This window comes from Gekko japonicus, unplaced genomic scaffold (assembly GCF_001447785.1).
Source record: "Gekko japonicus isolate JY-2015 unplaced genomic scaffold, Gekko_japonicus_V1.1 scaffold3710, whole genome shotgun sequence".
Classification (NCBI taxonomy): domain Eukaryota; kingdom Metazoa; phylum Chordata; class Lepidosauria; order Squamata; family Gekkonidae; genus Gekko; species Gekko japonicus.
Genome location: NW_015159821.1, coordinates 27822 through 50868, shown reverse-complemented (window position 1 = coordinate 50868; position 23047 = coordinate 27822). Strand labels below are relative to the sequence as shown.

Sequence of the window (23047 nt, the reverse complement as noted above, 5' to 3'; positions counted from 1 at the left end):
GCGGCCCGCAGAGTTGGTGCGTGTGACCACAGCTGGCCACATGGCACTGCTGGTGGCCAAGAACGTGGCCATGTTCCCGGCCAACTCAGAGCGCTTCTCAGAGAGCCACATCGACGTCTGGTGGATCGTGCATGACGGAGGGATGCTGATGCTCCTGCCTTTCCTGCTGCGCCAGCACAAGGTACCTCGGGGGTGGGGGGGGGGGGAGACGGGGGAGTCGCCCGGGAAGGGGAGTCTTCTGGGCTGAGCCATGTGGATCGACAACTGTCCCGGGTGCCCTCTTCGCTCCCCTGCAGGTTTGGCGCAAGTGCAAGATGCGGATCTTTACCGTGGCCCAGATGGACGACAACAGCATCCAGATGAAGAAGGACCTCACCACCTTCCTGTACCACCTCCGCATCACGGCCGAAGTGGAAGTGGTGGAGATGGTAGGCGGCGTGGGGGGGGGGGAGTCCTGGGAAGCCAGGGTCGCACCCTCCCACCAGGGGGACCACACAGTCAGGGGAGGGTCCAGCATTCCTCCCCCCCCCAGCACGCACACATGCTCACGCGACACCTTGTAGTGGAGAGTGCAGGAGGCATTATGGGATGCCCCCCCCCCAATAGGAAATGCAGCAGCTGTTTCTTGGCACTGACACCTTAAACTTCCTGCCTGGCTCCTCCAGGTCAAAGCCAAACGGTCCACTCCTCCCCCTTCAGACTTCAGAGAGCCAGTTTGGCATAGTGGTTAAGTGCGCGGACTCTAATCTGGGAGAACTGGGGGGTTGATTCCCCACCCCTCCACTTGCACCTGGCTGGATGACCTTGGGCAAGCCACAGTTCTGATAAGAGCTGTCCTTGAAAAAGAGCAGTTTCTGTCAAGAGCTCTCTCAGCCCCACCTGCACCTCACAGGGTGTCTGTTGTGGGGAGGGGGGAAGGGAAAGGAGTTTGTAAGCCACTCTGAGACTCTGAGTGAAGGGCGAGGTATACATCCAATCTCCTCCTCCTCCTCCTCCTCCTCCTCTTCTTCTTCTTCCCTTGGTGCCCCTTGATCCCCTTTTGGTGGAGGCTGAGCCAGATCAGCTCCCTGGAGAAATCAGTTCCCAATAACAATCATCCAGAAGAAGTAAAGTTTATTGAGACATTGATAGGATCCACACTCATGACTTCCTTTGTTAGGACTCAGGTCCAGCGCGCGAAGCCAGCAATTATAGCATAATCAAATAGACATTAGTGGCTCTTGGCCAATTGCCTCTAAGTGAAAAGCCACAAAAAAAAAATCGACTGAATTGCTGGGGGGGGGGGGGGGGATACTACAGACAGGTTACATGGCTACACCAGACACCGGATAGATAGTGGCCGGAAACGGAACCATACATTCCAGTTCACACCCCACACACACACACACACCTCTCCATGGCAACCAAGCTCCAGACAGCTTTGGTTGACAGGGTGTCCATTTGCGCTTCAGAGAATGTATAGAGACCAAATGCCCTGGAGGAAGTGATGCAAATAGATACCTGGGGATAGGCTGGGGAAAGGCCAGTCACAATCTGCACAAAGAGACGGGAGGGAAGGGAACTGCGAGACCCTTTCGGGCTGTGTTATTCAGGAGCTTTCTTTGGCAGCCAGGAGGATAAGCAGCATGCCTTTTTTCTTGACTAAAGAGGCACACGAGCATTCATCCCTCTTGGTCCAGGGCAGGTTTTGATGCCTTGCCCAGGCCCTGGCAGGACACACCCTGACCCTCCTCTCTCCCTCCTTCCCACCCTCTCTGGTCCGCAGCACGAGAGCGACATCTCTGCCTACACGTACGAGAAGACGCTGGTGATGGAGCAGAGATCCCAGATCCTCAAGCAGATGCACCTCACCAAGACAGAGCGGGAGCGAGAGGTAAGGCTGGCCCACGGGGCCTGGATTGTGACCCCTTGGCGGACCAGGCCCCCCCAGGCCCGTCCACGCAGCTGTCCGGACCCGAAAGACTATCTGGGGCTCCTGCAGTGCCATAGTTCTAGCCCACCCTTCCTTCCTCCAAGATGCTCAGGGAGGAAGACAGAATTATCCACCCTAAGTTTGTCCTCACAACCAAGGCTCTCCCTCTAAGCTGTGGAGTCTTGTGAGCAAAAATTCTGCTTTGTGAACTACTGGCATTACAGTTGTGAGCGAGCAATTTGGCTACTGCATGAATTAGTTTGCTCTGGGGCCCCATCCTTCCTGACCTAAGATTAAAATGTGTGAGCTGGAGGCTAAAAAACTGTGAGCTAGCTCACACTAACTCGGCTTAGAGGGAACACTGCTCACAACAAACCTGCAGAGTAGGCTAGACAGAGAGGGACTGGCCAAAGTGTCTCACAAAAGGCTGTCTGGGAAAGAAGCCCCCCCCTTATCCTGGCTGTACCATCTTTTATCTTGCAAGAAGAAGAAGAAGAACCATTCCATTCCGGGTGTTTGTTCCATCACTTAGAAGTTTGGGTTCAGGACATTCATTTACTTTGTTGAAAACATTTTTGAGCCACCTTACCACCCAGCTTAGGGTCCCCAAGGAGATGAACAATAAAAACATTAAAGAAAGCTTAAAATGTATAGAGATGTATATAAAACAATTAAACAACATAGACACACAAGACAGGTGTGTTTAAGTCACTTATGTGCAAAAATGGGAGCATTTAACATAAGAACATAAGAGAAGCCAATGCTGTATCAGGCCAATGGCCCCTCCAGTCCAACACTCTGTGTCCCACAGAGGCCAAAAATACCAGGTGCCATCAGGAGATCCAGCAGTGGGGTCAGGACACTAGAAGCCCTCCCACTGTTGCCCCCCCCCCCAAAAGCACCAAGAATACGGAGCATCACCTGCCCCAGACTGAGAGCGCCTATCTATACTTTGTGGCTTAGAGCCCCTGATGGACCTCTGCTCCATATGTTTATCCAGTTCCCTCTTATAAGAACATAAGAGAAGCCAGTGCTGGATCAGGCCAATGGCCCCTCCAGTCCAACACTCTGTGTCCCACAGAGGCCAAAAATACCAGGTGCCATCAGGAGATCCAGCAGTGGGGTCAGGACACTAGAAGCCCTCCCACTGTTGCCCCCCCCCCCAAAAGCACCAAGAATACGGAGCATCACCTGCCCCAGACTGAGAGCGCCTATCTATACTTTGTGGCTTAGAGCCCCTGATGGACCTCTGCTCCATATGTTTATCCAGAGTTCTTGAGTGTTACTGTCTCTGTCTCTTTTCCCTTCCTCTCCTAGTCCAAGCTCTTCTTTAAACTTCCGTTTCAATCTTCATTCCATAGCAATCTTCACTTAGGATTTTGTCTTTCAATCTTTCCATCAGCATCTCAAAACAACCAGACATATTTAGCCTTGACCCCACCAGAGAATTCCCGGCTAAAACAAAAAAAGGCTTTTTGGTTATGTAAAGAATACAGTTTCATTTGGTTATGTGAAGAATAGAGCTCCATTCCTTTGGGATCCCAGGAGGTCGGAAAATCTCACGGCCATCCCAAGTCCCTACATCGTGCTGCTGCCCCTCTCCCTTACTCCCGGGGGAGGGGGGACAAAACCAACCTGGGCAGTAATTTCTACCCCCAGCAAATGAGACAGTATCTCATGCTGGACAAATTTGCACATCTAGCACCTTTTTCCTATGTTGCTGTTTAGAGGCTCCATCTAGTTGCCCTATCTCCCACTTTACTCCTACTAGCTAGCCTGTTGCCCCCCTCTCCCAAGCCCCAAGGAAGAGGAAGTGGTGGCGGCTACAACCATGGACGGCTTCAAAAGGGAATTAGATAGGCATATGGAGCAGAGGTCCATCAGTGGCTATTAGCCACAAGGTATAGCTAGGGGCTCTGGGGCAAGTGATGCTCTGTCATCTCGGTGCTTGGAGGGGCAACAGTGGGAGGGCTTCTGGTGTCCTGGCCCCACTGCTGGACCTCCTGATGGCCCCTGGTTTTGTTGGACTGGATGGGCCATTGGCCTGATCCAACATTGGCGTCTCTTATGTTCTTATGTTAAGAAGACAGAGCATCACTTGCCCCAGCCTGAGAGTTATCTATACCTTGTGGCTAATAGCCACCGATGGACCTCTGCTCCATACGTTCATCCAAGTCCCTCTTATAAGAACATAAGAGGAGCCAATGCTGGATCAGGCTAATGGCCCATCTAGTCCAACACTCTGTGTCACACAGTGGCCAAAAACACCAGGGGCCATCAGGACGTCCAGCAGTGGGGCCAGGACACCAGAAGCCCTCCCACTGTTGCCCCCTCCCCCAAGCACCAAGAAGACAGAGCATCCCTTGCCCCAGACCGAGAGTTCCTATCTAGACCTTATGGCCAATAGCCACCAATGGACCTCTGTTCCATTGGATGGCCTTCATTGGATGTCATCTAAGTCACTGAACAGTTCTGGGCTGAGGACAGAACTCGATGGCAGGCAGACTCCCCCCACCCACCCCAGACTGAAAAACACTCTGCAAGTAAAGCCACCCAATCAGCTATGAATCCACATGACAACACTGTCATCTAGCCCACCCTCGTTTGGTAATGAAAGATCACGGGCAACTTCATCAGCCTCCTTGCTGAAATCAAGATATTTAATGTCCGGAGCATTCCCACAATCCACTGAGTAACCTGACGAAACAATTACATAAGTCTGGCAGGATTTATTCTTGACAAATCCATGCTGGCTTCTGCTGGCCGCTGCTGCCTTCTTCTCAAGGTGCTCGCAGACTGACTGTCTGTTCTAGAATCTTCCCTGGGATTGAAGCCGGACTGCAGCGTCTGTGCCTTCTTGAATCCTCCTTTCGTCCCCTTCTGAATGTCCAGACAGTGGCCCACCTCCCCTCCAGCGGCGCCTCGGGTGTCCTCCAGGGCAGCTGCTCAGAGAGGGGAGAGGTTCTGAGAATGCACCAGGGAGGTCCCTTCTAGGATTCTAGGGGGCTCTTCCTCGGGCCTTGAAGGCTTGGATTACTTTGAGAAGTTGCTTCTCATAACTGTTGAGATGCACTCCAGCTGCCTCAACCTGCTACTTTTGCAAGGCTGCTTCTCCAGATGTGTTTCTTTGCCTTTGCAATTGCTTGCAGTTGTGCCCTTACTAACTCCTTTTTCGGCACGTCCCACTCACCTTGGGCTCCTGGCCCTGTGTCGTGACCCCCAGCGGGTCGCCACCTTCGTCTGCCACCACTCTGGACTTAGGGTCCCTCGGGAAGGCCCGGAGTACCCTCCCAAGCCCAACCAAAAGGCCCCTTTTAAGCCGAGAAAACATAGGCGTGATGACCAGGCAGAGAACATAAAACAAATGGTTTATTAATACAGCAATGGGGCTTTGATAACAAGACAAGGTGCTCAAAATATATAACAGTGTTTAAATGTAAAATAATCAAATCTTACGCGACTACCTATTTCACTTGACTAGTTACTACTTCAAGGCCCACAGCCCTCTTATAGCAGGCCTCCTGGCTGCACTCACTCTGTCCCAAGTGAGGGATCTTTCCCTCAGTCCAGACTGTCCCCTCAGTTTAGCTCTGTGAGAGACAAGACTGCAGAAGAGAAAGAACACAGTTTCTCAGCCCTCAAAGCTTAAGTCCCAATCTCTTCACACAATCTGTGGACACGGATTGGCTACAACCGTCGCTAAGGATTGTGGGGATTGTAGGCTAAGTCTGCTTTCCGCTCCCATGCAGGTCTCTCCTGGGACCAGGCCGCACTAGGCCTTGCTCCCAGTCCTGCACAGATCATGACACCATGGGAGACCACCTAACATTTCTCGGAGTGTATTAAGGTCAGCTTGTCTGAAGTTCAAGGCCTTTGACCGCACTGATGATTAGCTTTGCATCTGGCCGCGAAGGATTCCGGCATTGATGTAGCTCGATTTGAGTCCAGTATCATCGTAGAAACTGACAGGCTTTGAGAGGTCTCAGCTGTTGGGAGTAGTCACGGAGTCACTTCCCCACTCTGATCCCACTGCTTCCGTCTGACTGGCCGAGTCTTCCCTAGTGGAGGGGAACCAGTCGTCTGAGTCCTTCTTCCACCTCCTGAAAGAGAACGTTCCCAGCACAACATGGCGGGAATTTACTGGACGTTCCATGCTGAGTGTCATTTCATAACAGATACCCAAGCAGATGATGCTTCCCATTACTCTTGACCAGGGGTCTTGTTGTAGAAAAAGAGCTGCCGGAGCTCATTAGCATAACTCATTAGCATAACTTATTTGCATATGCCACGCCCCCTGACATCACCGGAAGTGACAGAAGGCCACACCCCCTGACATCACCGGAAGTGTGTCAGAAGGCCCGGCTACTTACCCTCCTGCTTCATCCTCATTCCCAAACGGAATGAGGATCGAAGCAGAGGGCGGGGTAAAGAAGGGGGCGGGGCTTCACCACGTGACCGCCCCGCCCCCTAGAGGTTCTCTTCCGGAGCTCCGTACCTGAGAGCTCCCCCCCGACTAGAGCCCTGCTCTTGACATATCTGTAATTGTCCACATTCTCTCCTGCACTTGGTGGTCTGTAGGAGACCCCAACCACACTATTGTTTTTAGTTCTTTCTCGCTTTCTTCCTTCTCTCCATGAGGGCACCATATGCCCTCCCCTCTGAGAGCCAGTCTGGTGTGGTGGTTAAGTGCGCAGAGGACTCTAATCTGGGAGGACCGGGTTTGATTCCCCACTCCTCCACTTGCACCTGCTGATGTGACCTTGGGTCAGTCACAAGCTCTGGCACAGCTGTCCTTGAAAAAGAGCCGTTTCTGTCAGAGCTCTCTCAGCCCCACCCACCTCACAGGGTGTCTGTTGTGGGGAGGGGGAGGGAAAGGAGTTTGTAGGCCGCTCTGAGCCTCCCTTGGGTAGTGAAGGGCTATGGGCAATGTACCCTCTCAGCCGCGGAATCTTGTGAGCAAAAATTCTACTTGGTGAGCTACTGGCATTAAAGTTGTGAGCGAGCGATTTGGCTCCTGCATAAATCAGTTTGCTCTGGAGCCCTCCTTCCTGAGCTAAGACAAGAATGTGTGAGCCAGAGGCTAAAAAACGGTGAGCTAGCTCACACTAACTCAGCTTAGAGGGAACACTGGCCATGGGGTATAAATCCAATCTCTTCTCCTTCTCTTGGATTTCCATTTTGGACCCATGATGCAGTTCTCCAGCCCCTTCTGCTTCATCTCTTCTGTTGGGGCAACTTTTACAAACATGTGGATCTGCCTTCTACCGAATCAGACACACACACACCCCACCCCGGTCCATCAAAGTCAGCAGTGTCTACTCAGACTGGCAGCAGCTCTCCAGGTGCTCAGGCAGAGAGAGTCCTTTCCCATCGCCTCCTGCCAGAGTCTTTAATCGGAGAGGCCAGGGATTGAACCGGGGACGTGCAGCAGGCAAAGCTCATGCTCTGCCACTGAGCCACGGCCCCTCCTATATTCCCTTTGGTGGCTTCATTCCACCAACCAGACTCGTGCCAGCAGGTCTGAGACGTACCTCTTCAGCTGTATATCCCTTCCTGCCTGAGGATCTCTCCAGGCTGCCCTCTGTCCCCCTCTGGTTCCCAGAGACCCTTTTGGCGAGGAGTGTGGCCATCTCAAGCCAAGTGCTCACTGCAGTGTGTCCATGGCTCTCCTTCTTGCCCAGCCTTCCCTTGGCGGGCTGTCTCTCGGGTTCAGCACACTCGTTCCTGGGCAGCCGCTGTCAAATGCCACACCCAGATCAGTTCGAACCAAGGCCTGGTGGCCTCTCGGTTCCACTGTTCCCTGAGACCCAGATCAGGGCCAGACGGGGCCAGGCAAAGGCATTCCTCGTTAGGCATGGTGGGCACCCAAAGGGTCCACAAGAGCTGGCTGGGAATGGCCTGACCTGCAGGCTGCCCCTTGGCTGAAGTTCCAGAGGCCGTGGCTCCAAGCAGGTACAGGCCACAGCAGGCGGAGGCCTCCCAAGGCACTCGGTGTGCACCTGAGAGGGTCGGAGGCTGCTCCCGAACATCATGCGCGAGGGGAGAAGACAGAGTCTGGTTTCCTCGTGGTTGGGGTGCTGCTGTGGTTGCATTTCTTTGGCGCGGCTCAAACCACACTACTTTTGCCGTGGGGAAAAAACCACGTCGCTAATATGAACAATGTGCCTGTGAGTACACAGGGGAATGTGGTTTCGTGCCTAGTGTGGGCACCTATTGGACCGTTCTCGTGACAAGATGAGGAAACCAAGTTACTAGCACTTTATTATGTCTATGGTTCTAGCTTTGTTCTTTGTATTAAGTGATGTTTGATAATTTTATATTGTATTATTGGAAATTTGATTCTGTTCTGGTGTAAGCCGCCCTGAGCCGGATTCAGCTGGGAGGGCGGGGCTAAAAAACAAAATCATCATCATCATCATCATCATCATCATCATCATCATCATCATCGTATTCGCGGGGGGGGGCATTCCCCACAGCTCCCGGCCTGAAGCGGCAGCAGGTGAGCCCAGCAGGCAGGCCCACCGGGCCCGCCAAGCTTCTCCTGCCTCCCCCCTCCCCCGGCACTGGCAGAGAGGCCTGAGAGGCTCACACCTGCTGGCCCACCAAGTTTTTGCCCCTCCCCCCTCCCCGGTGGCAGCAGTGAGATAGTTGCTAGGGCATTCTCTGTGCATGCGCAGGGAACGCTCTTTTTATATTTGGGGGGACTTAAGTATCCCCCGTATAGTTTTTAAACTTTTCAATTTTTTCTGCACACCTGGGGACTGCCCCAAGTGTGCAGGAAAATCTCTCTGCCTCCTATGTGTGGATTTAGATATCCGCACAGAGGGGGGGTCTCTTGGCTATTAGTATAATAGTAATAATAGTAATGATGATGATGATGGAGAATGAAGCAAGGGTAGCTCCGAGGATCAGCCTGACTTTGCAGCATTTGTAAAAGCTTTTGGTTCAGAAAAGACTCCAGAGGCCAAGGGCTCCTTGGCTGCAGAGTTCTGGGGTCTCGTCTCATGTAAAACGTCGAGAACGGTGGCAAAGCCGTTCTCCCCGTCCCGAGTGCTTCGGCATGTAGCTCTTCCAGCTTTCAAAAAAAAAGGCAAACGCAAGCATGAACGTCCACTGCAAAAGACACCCCCCCCGCCCCCCTGCAGGGACAGGATGCGAGGCACCAGCTAGGGCAGCACCAGCGCAGTACAAAGAGGGAAATCTGCCATGCCTGGAGGAGCCGGAAGGAGACGCTGGTGCGGATGAAGCGCTCTGGGTTCTGGGTTCCGGTCAGGGCTGCCGTGTGTCCCACGTGTCGTGTGAGCTTCCCTCCAGGCGGCAGGTGCCCTGGCGGCAATGTGGGAGGTTGGCCTGCCCTGCCGTTGCTGCCAAGAGGGCCAGTGTGAAGTCGGCTACTTAACAAACGAGTCAGGGAGTGATTTCAGCAGAAGATTCAGCTTTATTCAGCAACTCGTAACTCAACTCCAACAGATCAACTGGAATAGCCAGAACAGCTTTTACATTGAAGCGGTTCTACTTTTAAACTCTCCCGGCTAATGTAGCCACGCCCTATTATACAATATCAACCAATAAGATTGTAGGGATAAGGTCCTATCACAATAGTTCCCACCCAGGGAACTCGATGGTATGCGATTGGTCGGCTCTTCCTGGGCTACCAATAGGGATTGTAAGATTAGGATCTTTGCCCAGGATGAAGCTTAGCATGGTGCTTCAATTAGGTGATTCACATGCAGACAACTGAATATACCACAGCCAGTGAAGAGAGGCTGCCAGGCCAAAGGGAGGGAGGGAGGGGCGCCTGCCGCTTCTCTTTCTCCGCCATTGCACCCAGCTGAGCCAGCCTCTCTGGCTGGCCGCCCATCCCTCTGATGGGGAGGATGTAGGGTCCCGACGAGCATCCCCTGGCCAGGCCTGTGTGTACTTCTAAAGCTCAGAGGAATAAACACTGAGGAGCTCAGAGGTATGCGTAGGTGTGCACGTGCAGGGGCACAGAACACAATCTCGAATGTTCCCTATAAGCTGTGGGGTTTTGTGAGCAAAAATCCTACTTTGTGATCTACCAGCATTAAAGTTGTGAGCGAGTGATTTTAGCTAATGCATCAATTAGTTTGCCCTGAAGCCGTCCTTCCTGAGCTAAGGCAAAAATGTGTGAGCCGGAGGCTAGAAAACTGTGAGCTAGCTCACGCTAACTCAGCTTAGAGGGAACACTGGACTCTCAACTGGCTAATGCTTCAATGTGTTTTATGTTCGCTGCCTTGTGGACCTTGATCGGGTGTGAAGGTGGCCTAGAAATCTTTTGCATAAGATGACTAGTTGCCCATTCTGCATTATGAATCTGAAAACAATCAGGACCTGGGTGAAGTAGGTGCAGTTTGCTGCTTGGTCCCTGACTGGGCACAAGGGAAGACAGGACCCAAATCCTTAGACGAATAACAGAGAGCTGGGGTGGGTCACACCAGAGGGGCTCCACCTCGTCCAGCGTCCAGCTCCCCACCAAATGCCCTGGAAATCCTACAAGCGGCAGCCAAGAAGCTTCCTCAGCGGCTGGCATCCGGAGGCAGGCTCAGCCAGCACGGTCTACTGGTTAGACCGGGTGGGACTAGGGTCTGGGGGAGCCAGGTTCGAATCCCTGCTCTGCCAGGGAAATGTGCTGGGTGACCTTGGGCCAGTCACACTCTCTCAGCCTCACCTACCTCACAGGGTTGTTGTGAGGGGAAAGGGGAGAATGTTGCAAGCCGCTTTGGGTCTCTATGGGGGGGGGAATGGGGTAAAAATGCGGGACTGCCTTTCCCCACATGTTTCCTAGAGAACACTGTGGCCAGGGTTCCAAAATCGACTGACTCAAGGACGCCAGGCTGGCAATAACCAGGGCCAGGGCTTTCTCTGTCGCGGCTCCTCTCTGGTGGAATGAGCTCCCAGAAGAGATCAGGGCCCTGCAGGGCCTTATGCAGTTCCGCAGGGCCTGCAAGACGGAGCTCTTCTGCCAGGCCTTCAATTAGGAGCTGCCCTGATAGAGAACCCTGTTCCCTGAAGTCATCAGAACAGCCTGTGCCAGCTGCATAAGGCTAGATCTACGGGCTGACCGTTAGGACGCTATACTGAAGGTCGGCCGCCATCTTTTAAAGTCTTTTAAACTCTTCTGAAATTTTTCTAATTATTAGTATTGTCAGTGTTAGCACCTTTTAATGTTAGAATATTTTATATGGTTTTATAAGGTTTTAGGAGCTGCGGTGGCTCAAGTGGTTAAGACGCGGAACTGTAGGCTGTGGAAGGTCAGTAGTTCAGCAGTTCAAGACCCAAGTTGGCGCATGACGGAGTGAGCTCCCGTCTCTAGTTCCAGCTCCTGCCAACCGAGCAGTTCGAAAGCAAGAAATTGCAAGTAGATAAATAGGTACCGCTTCGGTGGGAAGGTAACAGCGTTCCGTGCACGGCCTTGGTGTTTAGTCATGCCGGCCACATGACCACGGAAACGTCTTCGGACAGCGCTGGCTCCTCGGCTTGGAAACGGAGATGAGCACCGCAACCCTAGAGTCGGACTCGACTGGCTTTCGAGCAAGGGAAACCTTTACCTTTTAGGACTAATTTAAATTGTCTATTTGTGTGAGCCGGCCCTGGCTAGAAGGGCAGGGTATAAATCTGATAATAAACAAAGGAACAAAATGCTGCCTCTGAAGAGGGTGTCTCCGGTCAGCCATCGCGGCTGATATCCTCCGGTTGGAATCCCCCCCGGGACCCATCGCAGCAGCTCACCCCCTCCCCGTCTCCTCGTTCTCCCTCTGCCTTCCAGATCCAGAGCATCACTGACGAGTCCCGTGGCTCCATCCGGCGCAAGAATCCAACCAACACGCGCTTGCGGCTCAGTGTCCCAGAGGAGCAGGTGGGAGACAGTGAGGAGAAGCCCGAGGAAGAGGTGAGGGGGCTCGTGGTGCCCGTGCGTGTGCGGGTGCGTGCGCGTGTGTGCAGGAGAAACCGTTCCACCAGAGGCGTGGTCTCCACCACCTGCCACTGAATCAGTGCCCACCTGCTGCGGGCATGGCAGATCTGGCCTCCAGTTAGGTGACCTGGGCAGTTCCATGGTGTGGAGCAACGGAGGCCTTTGGACAATGTTATCGAGAGATGCCGTGAATTTTGCTGCAAATATGTTTAACAGTCAAATTGACTGTAATCGACATAAGCTCATCCATTTGGTTCATCACTAAATGACTTGGACACCCATCGTCAGATTTTTTGCATCAGATTTTTTCAAACGTTCCAAAACTCTACCAGTTGAAACAGATTGGCAGCACGAATGTAGTTAAGACTCAGATGAACGCTAAACAGTGGGAGGTTTTTTTAAAACACGGCATTTATCATATATCTAATTCTGAACCGCACCACAGAGAGTATGATTAATAGAGCCACAAAACGTAGCTAGGGATAGGATGGGGGTGGAATATCTGCACAAAACTGAAGGAAGTTGCAGATCTGCAGAAAAATCTGGGGGGGGGGGAATGCATCAGGGGATTAAAACTCTCCTAAATAATGTAACTTTAAGAATAAAGAATTCCCACTGAGCTCTCAGGGGCAATTATGGAGGTTGCTAAGCAACCACAGCAGCATTGCTGAGCCTTCAAAGCACTGGTTTTTGTAAGGTCAAAATAGCCCTGAAAAAGGTCCCATACCCCTCTCGTCATGCCCCCTGATGGAGGAAGACTTGCTGGGGACTGCTGGAGATTCACTATCCGCACAACTGGGCCTAGTCTGGTGGTGGCCACTGTTCGCGGCCACTGCGCAACTGTGACTGGCCTAGCGGTGGCCACTGTGCAACCGGACCCAGCCCAGCAATAGCCACTGTCCCCTTGGGCTTAGCTGGATGGCTGCAGCCACCACTGGGGAGCCAATAAAGGCAGGTTGGCTGGTGGGCGGGAAGGAGAGAAGGAAGCAGAGAAAGGGGACAGGCTGTGGGGGCTTTCAGGGAAAGGAAAGGTATCCCTTGTGCAGGTCCCTACTTATGCATGATTTTGGACAGATTTAACTGTCTATTTTAAATGTTTTCTGCTGACTGGAGCGGTAGCGCAGCCAAGGGGAGCAGAACTCCACTGGGCTATGTGAGAACATGCGTGTGTGGAAAAGCTTATTGTGCTGTACTGCACTGTTAGGAAGAAATACAGCAAATCCACCTCCTGAACATCCACGGACAGGTTGACAAACAGGCCAGCAATCTCAGGTGGGGCAGCCGCACTGGTCTGAAGCAGCAGACCAAAGTCGGAGTCCAGTGGGGGCACCTTTAAGACCAACAAAGTGTTTAATTCTAGGTATCGGCTTTTGTGTGCAGGCACATTTCTTCAGTCTGTTGAAGCATCAGCTCCCTGTTTGTGTCAGGTGAACGGGACATGAGCTAAACTGGCCATTGTTTAAGCACCCGTTATGCCGGGGGGTCCCCAACCTCTTAAAGCCCACAGGCACCTTTGGAATTCTGACAGAGGATAGCGGGCACAAAATGGCTGCTACTGGAGGTGGAGCCAACCACACAATGTCAGTGTTATCAGCTTGCAGGCTCCAAGTATCAGGTGCCAGAAGTCAGGCAAGACAGAGTCATCCACTCCACTGTCAGGGGTCCAGAAGTCAGGCATATCAGAGGCGGTGGCTTAGCATCTATCATATGTGTTGCATCCACACCTAACATCCTCTCTTGGCTGGTTTTTATAGCCCTGTGCCTAAGGGTCATACGTGAAGCCAGCTGCTCAGAAGCAGTCCTGCAACTACTCATCTTCGTTATCAGCAAGCAGCTGGTGTCAGGCCAGGAGGTGTGCACTTTGCCGTCTTGTCTGTAGCTCTGTTCTCAGCCTCCCTCTGCAGCGCTCTAAGGGTGTGGGTGATACTGGTGGGCTGGGAATGGCCAACTAAGGTTCACCTGCCGAATCAGGCCTGGAGAGTGTTTATGGCTGTGTATCAGCTATTGGCTGTGAAACCTGACAAGCCTGCAGCTCATTTTCCTGCTGGTCAGCTTCTCCTGTTAACTCAAGGCTGGCTACATGATGCTCCTCTTCTCCTGAGGAGTCCTCGCTATCGCTGAGCCCTGGCTGACCCACGACAGTCAGGGAGAGTGGTTATGAATAATTCTAACAGTAACTCTTCAATATTTTAGGCAGAAGTTCTGCTTAACAGGAGGCCCCACCAGACTCTGCCCACTTTCTATAAACACTTGGCAGGTGCCAGGAAAGGTGTTGGTAGGTGCCATGGGGCCCTTGGGCACCCTATTGGGGTGCCCCTGCCAATGCTCCCTCCAAGCTGTGGAGTCTTGTGAGCAAAGATTCTACTTTGTGAGCTACTGGCATTAAAGTTGTGAGCGAACGATTTGGCTGCTGCCTAAATTAGCTTGCTCTGAAGCCATCCTTTCTGAGCTGAGACAAAAATGTGTGAGCCGGAGGCTAAAAAACTGTGAGCTAGCTCACACTCACTCAGCTGAGAGGGAACACTGGTGCTGTTCAGAGGGCCACTGAGAGGCAGGGATTAATGTGTCAGACTAAGACTGGGGAGGAGGGCTCGGTTGGGTGACTTGGAAGGAGTCACCTTCTCTGCCTAATGCACCCCTCTGGGCAGATGTGAAGATAAAATGGAGAACAGTGTAAGCTGCCCAGAGCCCCTTAGGGGGGAATGTAATAATCAGTAATAATTCAGTGATGCAAGGCACCCCCTTCCAAATCGTCATCAATGGCTTGGAGTTGGAGTGGGGAGTGAGCAGTGAAGCGGCTAAGCTTGCGGATGACACTAAGTAGTTCAGGGTGGTGAAAAGCAGGGGAGACTGTGAGGTGCTCCGGAGGGATCAGTCCAGGCCGGACGCGTGGGCATCAGTGTAGCCAATGAAGGAGTGCAGAGGAGGCAGACCAAAGTAGCCGGAGGAGGTGGGCTCGAGTGGGGCAGGGGGGCTGTGGGGGTTGCACCAGGAGAGCAGCAGCACGGGGTCCGCCCACAGCCCACCGACCCTCCCTGTCTCCGTGCCACAACAGGTGCAGCTGATCCACGACAAAACCACCACGGCCTTCTCAAGCAGCTCTCCGTCGCCAGGCGAGGAAACTGAGGCAGAGCCTGAGGCGGCCCCCGAAAAGGTGCATCTCACCTGGACCAAGGACAAGGTGGCGGAGAAGAACAAGGCCAAGAGCCCCGTCAGTCCGGAAAGCATCAAAGACTTCTTCAGCATGAAGCCGTGAGTCTCCCGCCGCTCTGGGGCCCCTACCGGGTGGAGGGGGGGCTCCAGTCTCCATCCCGGCTTGGCCATGTCTAGGGCTGCCTCTGACCCCCTTGGGCAGGAGCTGGGGGGGACTCAGGAGCAGAGGGGTGGCTGTCGGCTGGGCAGAGGGGAAGCCACGTGCGCCAGGGAGGGGGTCTCGCTCGCTCAGGCAGGTGCCAGGCATCCGCTCTTGGTCCCAGGCCGTGAATGACCTGCTCTCTCTCTTCTCCCCTTTGCCTGCCGCTGCCAGAGAGTGGGAGACCCTGTAAGTGTTTGCGTTGTGCTCTGTGCTGGGAGGGGAGCCGCAGGGAGGGGGGCGGTCCAGGCTGCCTCCGTAGCAACGGGTTCTCTCGCCCCCTGTCCCTTGGCCAGCGCCTGGGCTGTGGGGAAGAGCAGATCTGGCCGGGGCAGAGAGCGTCTGGGCCCCTGGGCTACCAACTCTGCCCCTGTCTCCCGCAGGAATCAGTCCAACGTGAGGAGGATGCACACGGCCGTCAGGCTCAACGAGGTGATTGTGAAGAAGTCCCAGGAGGCCAAGCTGGTGCTGCTGAACATGCCCGGCCCCCCCAGGAACCGGAAGGGGGACGAGAACTGTATCCTTCGTGCCGGCACTTTTTTCCAGGGGGCCATCTCTTGGCCACAGTGCTGCCTCCCACTTGGGGTTCAGGACGTGGAAGGGCAGAGCCACTGGTGGGGGGGCGAAGGCTTGAACAGGGGCCGTGGGCTGCCGGTCTGGCTGCAGGGACCACTGGCTGGCTGGTCTGCAGGGCAACGTCGGCAGCTGCACGTGGAGTGCTTTTGAACTGCCCTCCCGGCCGGCTCTTGAGAGGGAGTGAGCCTGAGGTCTGATCACACTCTGATCGCCTCCAAGGGAGGGACACTCCCCTTTGTTGGGGGCCCCTTGCTGCTGGCCAGATGTGTTTGACAGCTGTGCGGGCAGAAAGTGGTGAAAACTTTTGGAGCCTGAGAAACTCCGTCTTGTCAGACTCAGAGGAAGATGTGAAGACCGTATTAAAGCTGAGAGGGAACGTGAAGGTGAGACAAGATGGGATCCCAGCTGAGTGGGCTGTTGATGAATGGACTTGAGGGTGCCGATCAGAAAACACACGGCTCTTCTTCACACTCCATCAAGCAGAGCCTGAGGCGCAAATGGGCACCGGCCCGTGACCACCGTGGCGGGTGTGGAAGGAGCTTCTAGGGCAGCGGCAGCAGAGGGGACGAGAGGCCGTGGAGAGAGTCACTGCAGGGGGCTGTGCAGGGGATAAGTGCTTTTTAACTGGTTCATTAATGATTCGGAGTTGGGAGTAAGCAATGAAGTGGCTAAGTTGTTCAGGGAGGACTGTGAGGCACTCTGGTGTCAGACTCATGCATCACTCAGTTCCCAACAGCTTTCATTCAAAGAAGTAAAGTTTACTGAGACATTTGGCGTATGCAGATATCTTGGCACTTTCAGTGTCAGAACTGGCCTAAAGCGCGCAAAGCAACCAGGTAGACACTATTCAAGGGGGTCCCCCTGATGGCTCAGGTCCAATCAGAGGCCAGGTAGGAACCCGCCAAAGTAACGGGCAATTATTCTCAGGAGAAAAGTACACCAGACACTCAAGGTAAGACTGGGAATACAGCAGAAATGAAAGTTAAAATCCCAGAGTCCCCCCCGCAGACCCATGGCAGCTAGAACAGCCAGAGAGGCCTAGCTGGCATCTGGTGGGATCTCTCAAGGCTGGGTAAGTGGGCGTCAGTATGGCAGATGAGGTTCAGTGTTGGCAAGTGCAAAGTAAGGCACATTGGTGCCACAAACCCGAATTATAAATATACCTTGATGCGGTCCAAACTGGTGCTAACTGACCGGGGGGAGAGATCCTGGAGTCATACTGAATATATCAACTAAGTGTGCAATGGCAATTTTAAAAAGGCAAATGCTATGCTGGGGGTTGTTATGATAGGAATTGAAAGCAAATCAGCTAGTATCGTAATGCGCCTGTATACATTGAGGGTGCACTCCCATTTGGAACACTGCGTACAGTTCTGGAAAGAGGGCCTTATAACCAAGGATGCATGTAAACAAAGAACCAGTGCTTGTGGAGAGTTAGGAAGGCTGAAGCTCAGTGTGACCTTCGGCTAGCGAGAGACGCTAAAAACAACACAAAAGGGTTCTTTTCTTATGTTCAAAGTAAGTAAAAGAGCAAGGACGTGAAATTGTAACAGGTGATGAAGAGAGGGCAGAACTGCTCAATTCCTACTTTCCCTCAGTCTTCTCTTGTCAGGGAAATGGTGCTCAATATGGCAAAAACAGAACACATGATGAGGGAAGGGAGTTGCAGCCTAGGATCAGCATAGGGGTAGTACCTAGTTTCTTTAAATGAAACTAAGTCCTCGTGGCCAGATGAACTGCATCCAAGGGCACTAAACGAATTTGCGGATGTAATTTCTGAACCACTGTCCATTATATTTGAGAATTCTTGGAGAACAGGTGAGGTTCTAGAAGATTGGAGGCAGGCAAATGTCACCGTCTTGAAGAAGGGGGGAAAGGAGGATCTGGGTAACTACCGACCCATCAGCTTGACATCTATACCTGAGAAAGTTTTAGAACAAATAATCAAAAAGACAGTCCTTGAGCATTTAGAAAGGATGGCTGTGATCACTAAGAGCCAGCATGGGTTTCTCAAGAACAAGTCATGTCAGACTAACCTTATCTCTTTTTTTTTGAGAAAGTTACTACCTTGCTGGATCAGGGGAATGCTGTGGACATGGTTTATCTTGATTTCAGTAAGGCTTTTGACAAGGCTCCATATAATATTCTTGTTGATAAATTGGTAAAATGTGGTTTGGATCTTATGACTGTTAGGTGGATCTGTAACTGGTTGCCAGATCGCACCCAAAGAGTGCTTGTGAATGGTTCCTCATCTTCTTGGAGAAGAGAGACAAGTGGAGTGCCTCAAGTATTTGTCCTGGGACTTCTTTTGTTCAACATCTTTATAAATGATTTGAATGAAAGAATAAAGGGGGGGATGCTTATTAAATGTGTAGATGATACTAAACTGGGAGGCATATGGTAGAAGACAGAGTCAGGATACAGGATGATCTTGACAGGCTGGAAAACTGGGCTAAAACAAATAGAATGAATTTCAGTGGGGATAAATATAAAGTTCTGCATTTCGGTAGGAAAAATCAAATGCATAATGATAGGATGGGGAAAACTTGTCTTGGCAGTAGTATGTGCGAAAAGAATCTAGGGGTCTTAGTAGACCATACAGTGAACATGAGTCAGCAATGTGATCTGGTAGCTAAAAAGGCAAATGCCATTTTGGGCTGTATCAACATAAGTATCGTGTCCAGATCACGTGAAGTGATGGTATCGCTTTACTCTGCTCTGGTTAGACCTCACCTAGAGTTTTGTGTTCAGTTTTGGGCACCACAGTTTAAGAAGGATATAGAAAAGCTGGAACGTGTCCAGAGGACGGCAACAAAGATGGTGAGGGGTCTGGAGACCAAGTCCTATGAGGAAAGGTTGAAGGAGCTCGGTATGTTTAGCCTGGAGAGGAGACTGAGAGGTGATATAAGAACCATCTTCAAGTACTTGAAGGGCTGTCATATAGAGGATGGTGTGGTTTTCTGTTGCCCCTGAAGGTCAGACCAAAAGCCAATGGGTTGAAATTAAATCAGAAGAGTTTTTGGCTAAACATTTGGAAAAACTTCCTGACAGAGCAGTTCCTTAGTGGAATAGGCTTCCTCGGGAGGTGGTGGGCTCTCCTTCTTTGGAGGATTTCAAACAGAGGCTAGATGGCCATCTGCCAGCAATGCTGATTCTGTGAATTTAGGCAGATCATGAGAACATAAGAACATAAGAGAAGCCAATGTTGGATCAGGCCAAAGGCCCATCCAGTCCAACACTCTGTATCACACAGTGGCCAGAAATACCAGGTGCCATCAGGAGGTCCACTAGTGGGGCCAGGACATTAGAAGCCCTCCCACTGTTGACCCCCCAAGTACCAAGAAGACAGAGCCTCACTTGCCCCAGAGTCCCTATCTATACCTTGTGGCTAATAGCCACTGATGGACCTCTGCTCCATATGCTTATCTAATTCCCTCTTGAAGCCGTCCATGCTTGTAGCCGCCACCACTTCCCGTGGTAGTGAATTCCATGTGTTCATCACTCTTTGGGTGAAGAAGGACTTCCTTTTATCCATTCTAACCCGACCGCTCAGCAGTTTCATGGAGTGTCCACGAGAAGGGAGGGCAGGGAGGGTTGCAGCATCAGTGCTTAGTTCTCGTGGCCCTTTCTTACATGCCCAGGGAAATGCTGCTCGCCATGTTGGGGTCAGGAAGACATTTTTTTCCAGGCCAGTTTGGCTGGCGATCCTGGAGGTTTTTTGTCATCTTCTGGGTGTGGAACAGCGGTCACTGGGGGTATGTGGGGGGAGGCATTTGTGAACTCCATGAATTGTGCAGAGGGTTGGACTACATGACCCTTGAGGTCCCGTCCAACTCTATGATTCTATGGTCAATGCACTTCAAAAAAAGTATTATAGCATTGGGAAAAGTGCAGAAAAGGGCAACAAAAATTATTAAGGCCATGGAACGCTCTCGCTGTGAAGAAAGATTAAAGAGGTTAGGGCTCTTTAGTTTGGTGAAATGATGATTGGGAGGTAACATGTTAGAGGTTTACAAAATTATGCATGGGACAGAGAAGGTCAAGAAAGAAGTACTTTTCTCCATTTCTCACAATACAGGAGAATCCTTGTGGGCACTGCATGAAATTAATGAGCAGTAGGTTTAGTGACAGACTTCACGTTCCCAGATCACCGCAGACTGTGACAGCAGCCATGAAATTAAAAGACGCCTGCTCCTTGGGAGGAAAGCGATGGCGAACCTAAACAGCATGATAAAAAGTAGAGACATCACCCTGCCAACAAAAGTCCGCATGGTCAAGGCAATGGTATTCCCAGTAGTCATGTATGGCTGCGAGAGTTGGACTATAAAGAAGGCCGAGCGCCGAAGAATAGATTCTTTTGAACTATGGTGCTGGAGAAGACTCTTGAGAGTCCCTTGGACTGCAAAAAGATCAAATCAGTCAATCCTAAAAGAAATCAACCCTGACTGTTCCCTGGAAGGCCAGATAATGCAACTGAAGCTCAAATACTTTGGCCACCAAATGAGAAGGGAGCACTCCCTGGAGAAGACCCTGATGCTGGGAAAGATGGAAGGTCAAAGAAGACAGGGACGGCAAAGGATGAGATGGTTAGACAGTGTCATCGATGCAACGAACATGAAATTGAGCCAACTTCAGAGGACGGCAGAAGACAGGAGGGCCTGGTGTGATCTGGTCCATGGGGTTGCAAAGAGTCGGACTCGACTGTGCGACTGAACAACAACAAGGTTTAGAACAGATAAAAGGCAGTCCTTCTTCACCCAAAGAGTCATTAACATGTGGAATTCACTGCCACAGAAAGTGGTGGCAGCTACAAGCATAGACAGCATCAAGAGGGGATTAGATAAATATATGGAGCAGAGGTCCATGAGTGGCTATTAGCTGCAAGGTACATTATGTCTGGGGCAATGATGTTCTCTCTTCTTGGTGCTTGGGGGGGCAAATTGGGGGGGTGTTCTGGAGTCCTGGCCCCACTGGTGGACCTCCTGATGGCACCTAGTATTCTTGGCCACTGTCTGACACAAAGTGTTGGACTGGACGGGTCACTGGCCTGAGCCAACCTGGCTTATGTTCTTCCCTTCGAGTTCCCGCTCCTATTGCCCCCCCTTTAAAAAAAAAAAAAAGTATGTCGAACACGTTTATTTATGTAAAGCATTGTAAAGCCGCCTTTCTTCGATCATGGAAGCAGCCTTCCAAAGAGGAGCAGGGTGGGTGGGTGGGGGGAGCCACTCCTGTGCGAGGGGGGGGACACAAGGTCACCTGGCCAATCCTTGACTGCTCAATCCAGACATGGAGTTCCTGGAGGTGCTGACGGAGCACCTGGATCGGGTCCTGCTGGTGCGCGGTGGTGGCCGGGAGGTGATCACCATTTACTCCTGAGCAGCTGGCCGAGGCCCTTGCCCGAAAGTTTGTGCCCCCGAGAGCCCCACCCATCCCTTTGCACCCATCTCCCACCGAGCAAGGAAGGAGCGCCCATCTGCTGCTGCCCCCTCTCTCTTTGCACCTGAACTGCAGCACCCGGCGCACCCCGGCCCGGAGGCCACCGCTGACCCATAGACGGACATCAGCTCTGGGACTGCCGTGCCAAGAAGGGAGTGTTGTGGAGTGGTCTGGGAGCCGCCTGCAGCTAAGCGCGCTTCCGGGAGTGTCCTGGGAGACTGGAGACTCGGTTGTGCCGCTGGGCCCTCATCCCGTCCCCGTCCGCTTCTCTCGTGTTGCCTTTTGTCGGATGCACTTGCTCCCCGCCCTCCGAGCTCCCACGATGGGGAGAGACCACCAGCCGAGGCCACCAGCATGCTTTCCCTGCCCGAGCTGGCGTCTCCGTCCCCTCTGCCTCCAGTCACGTTCCTCTCCGCAACAGAACCCACCTGTCCCCGGGAGGACGACCCTCCCCGCCGGCGCCCCCCACCCCCGGTCTCAGCCAGCCGGATCCACACTTGGGTCTTTGGCGGGAGGGGAAGTTGGAGGGAAAGCGGGGCACCCCCTGGAGCATGGCTGGCACCCTGAATGCTGCCTGGGTTGGGTGGTGCCCATCTGGATGTGGGGAGTCGATTCTGCCCTCCCCTGGGGAAGGGTCTCGGCCCGGGTAGCCCCCACCAGCTGTTCAGCTGCTTTGCACTGTGGCTAACCCCGCGGAGACGCAGGCCGTGGCTGCAGGCCACCGACACGGGCGTCCGTCCTGCCCCCTGGAGCCAGTGGCCCCCGTTCCCGAGCAGAGGAGGGCCTGAAGACAGCTGCCCCCTTCTGGCCTCGAGGCCTCAGCCGGCCCATGGGCCTGATGCTCCCCTGGAGGGAGAGAGGGAAGCAGTCCCCCTTTCCCCAGGCCCAAGGGCAGCAACGCTTCCGGAGCACGACCTGGAGCCTCCACCAGCCCCCACGGATGCATCGCAATACGGAGGGAGCCCTCTCTCCCCTTCCTTGGCTCCGGAAGCCACGAGAGAAGGCCCTCCCACGACTCAGGCGGCTGGACGCCCCCTCCCCAATTCTCATTCCGGCTCCCCAAAGGGGGGCGGGGGGCGTCCCCATCTCCTCCCCCCTCCCACGGGGAAAAAAAACTCTGGAGCTTTTAACCAATGTGAATAATTCTCAGAAACCCGTCGGATGCTGCCCCGGCTGTGGGGCTGTATATAATGTACATAGCACAGGACATGTATTTTTAAAGTGGTCATATAATTTATGTGAAGAGAAATCAGATGAAGTCTATACATAGAGCAAGATATATCTAGAAACAATACAGGGACCCCCCCTGGCAGAGTCTGCCGCTGCCCAGGGGCTTGGGTGTGGATGTGACGGCGCTGACCCCCCCACCCCCAGCCGGGGGTCCAGCCGCCCGAACTGGACTCCTCCTTCAAGGGTCAAGGGCCGTGGCCGGCAGCAGTGAGTTTCTGGAGACTCCGCCTGGGCGCCGAAGGCAGCGTCCGTGGCTCCTCCTGCTCCTCCGAGCGCACCTTCTGTCCCCCCCCCCCAGCCGCCCCTTTGGGTTCTTATCAGGGAAAAGGGCCAGAACCACCGGAACCTGATTCACAGCAGATCTGAGCTTCCACTCTTGAGTGCAGCCTGCTAAGCCTCACACTCTCCGCCGCGTCACGTCGCTCAGCGCCACGCCTCTGCTGCTCCCGCTGATGCCCCCAAAGCCACTGGGGCCTCAGCCACACTCGTGGGGAGAGCGCCCAGCCCGAGGGGGGGGACCGCGTGTCCTCCTGGCCCCTTGCGGAAGGCGCCGCTTCCCTGTCCTCTGGAGAGTCCTTCACACATGCTTGAGCAGGGCGGGGGGGGG

The 23047-nt window shown here is 53.1% G+C and overlaps 1 protein-coding gene across 1 annotated transcript in view; it reads left to right on the top strand.

The window, feature by feature from the left end:
• The window catches only part of LOC107107474 (solute carrier family 12 member 5-like), a 48430-nt gene extending 27280 nt beyond the window's left edge, over positions 1-21150 (top strand). Inside the window, 8 exon segments of the mRNA XM_015407786.1 lie at positions 12-181; positions 297-428; positions 1766-1873; positions 11700-11822; positions 14902-15098; positions 15373-15387; positions 15582-15715; positions 21059-21150. Coding sequence (XP_015263272.1) covers positions 12-181; positions 297-428; positions 1766-1873; positions 11700-11822; positions 14902-15098; positions 15373-15387; positions 15582-15715; positions 21059-21150 — 971 coding nt within the window.
• Positions 21151-23047: the final 1897 nt, after the last annotated feature.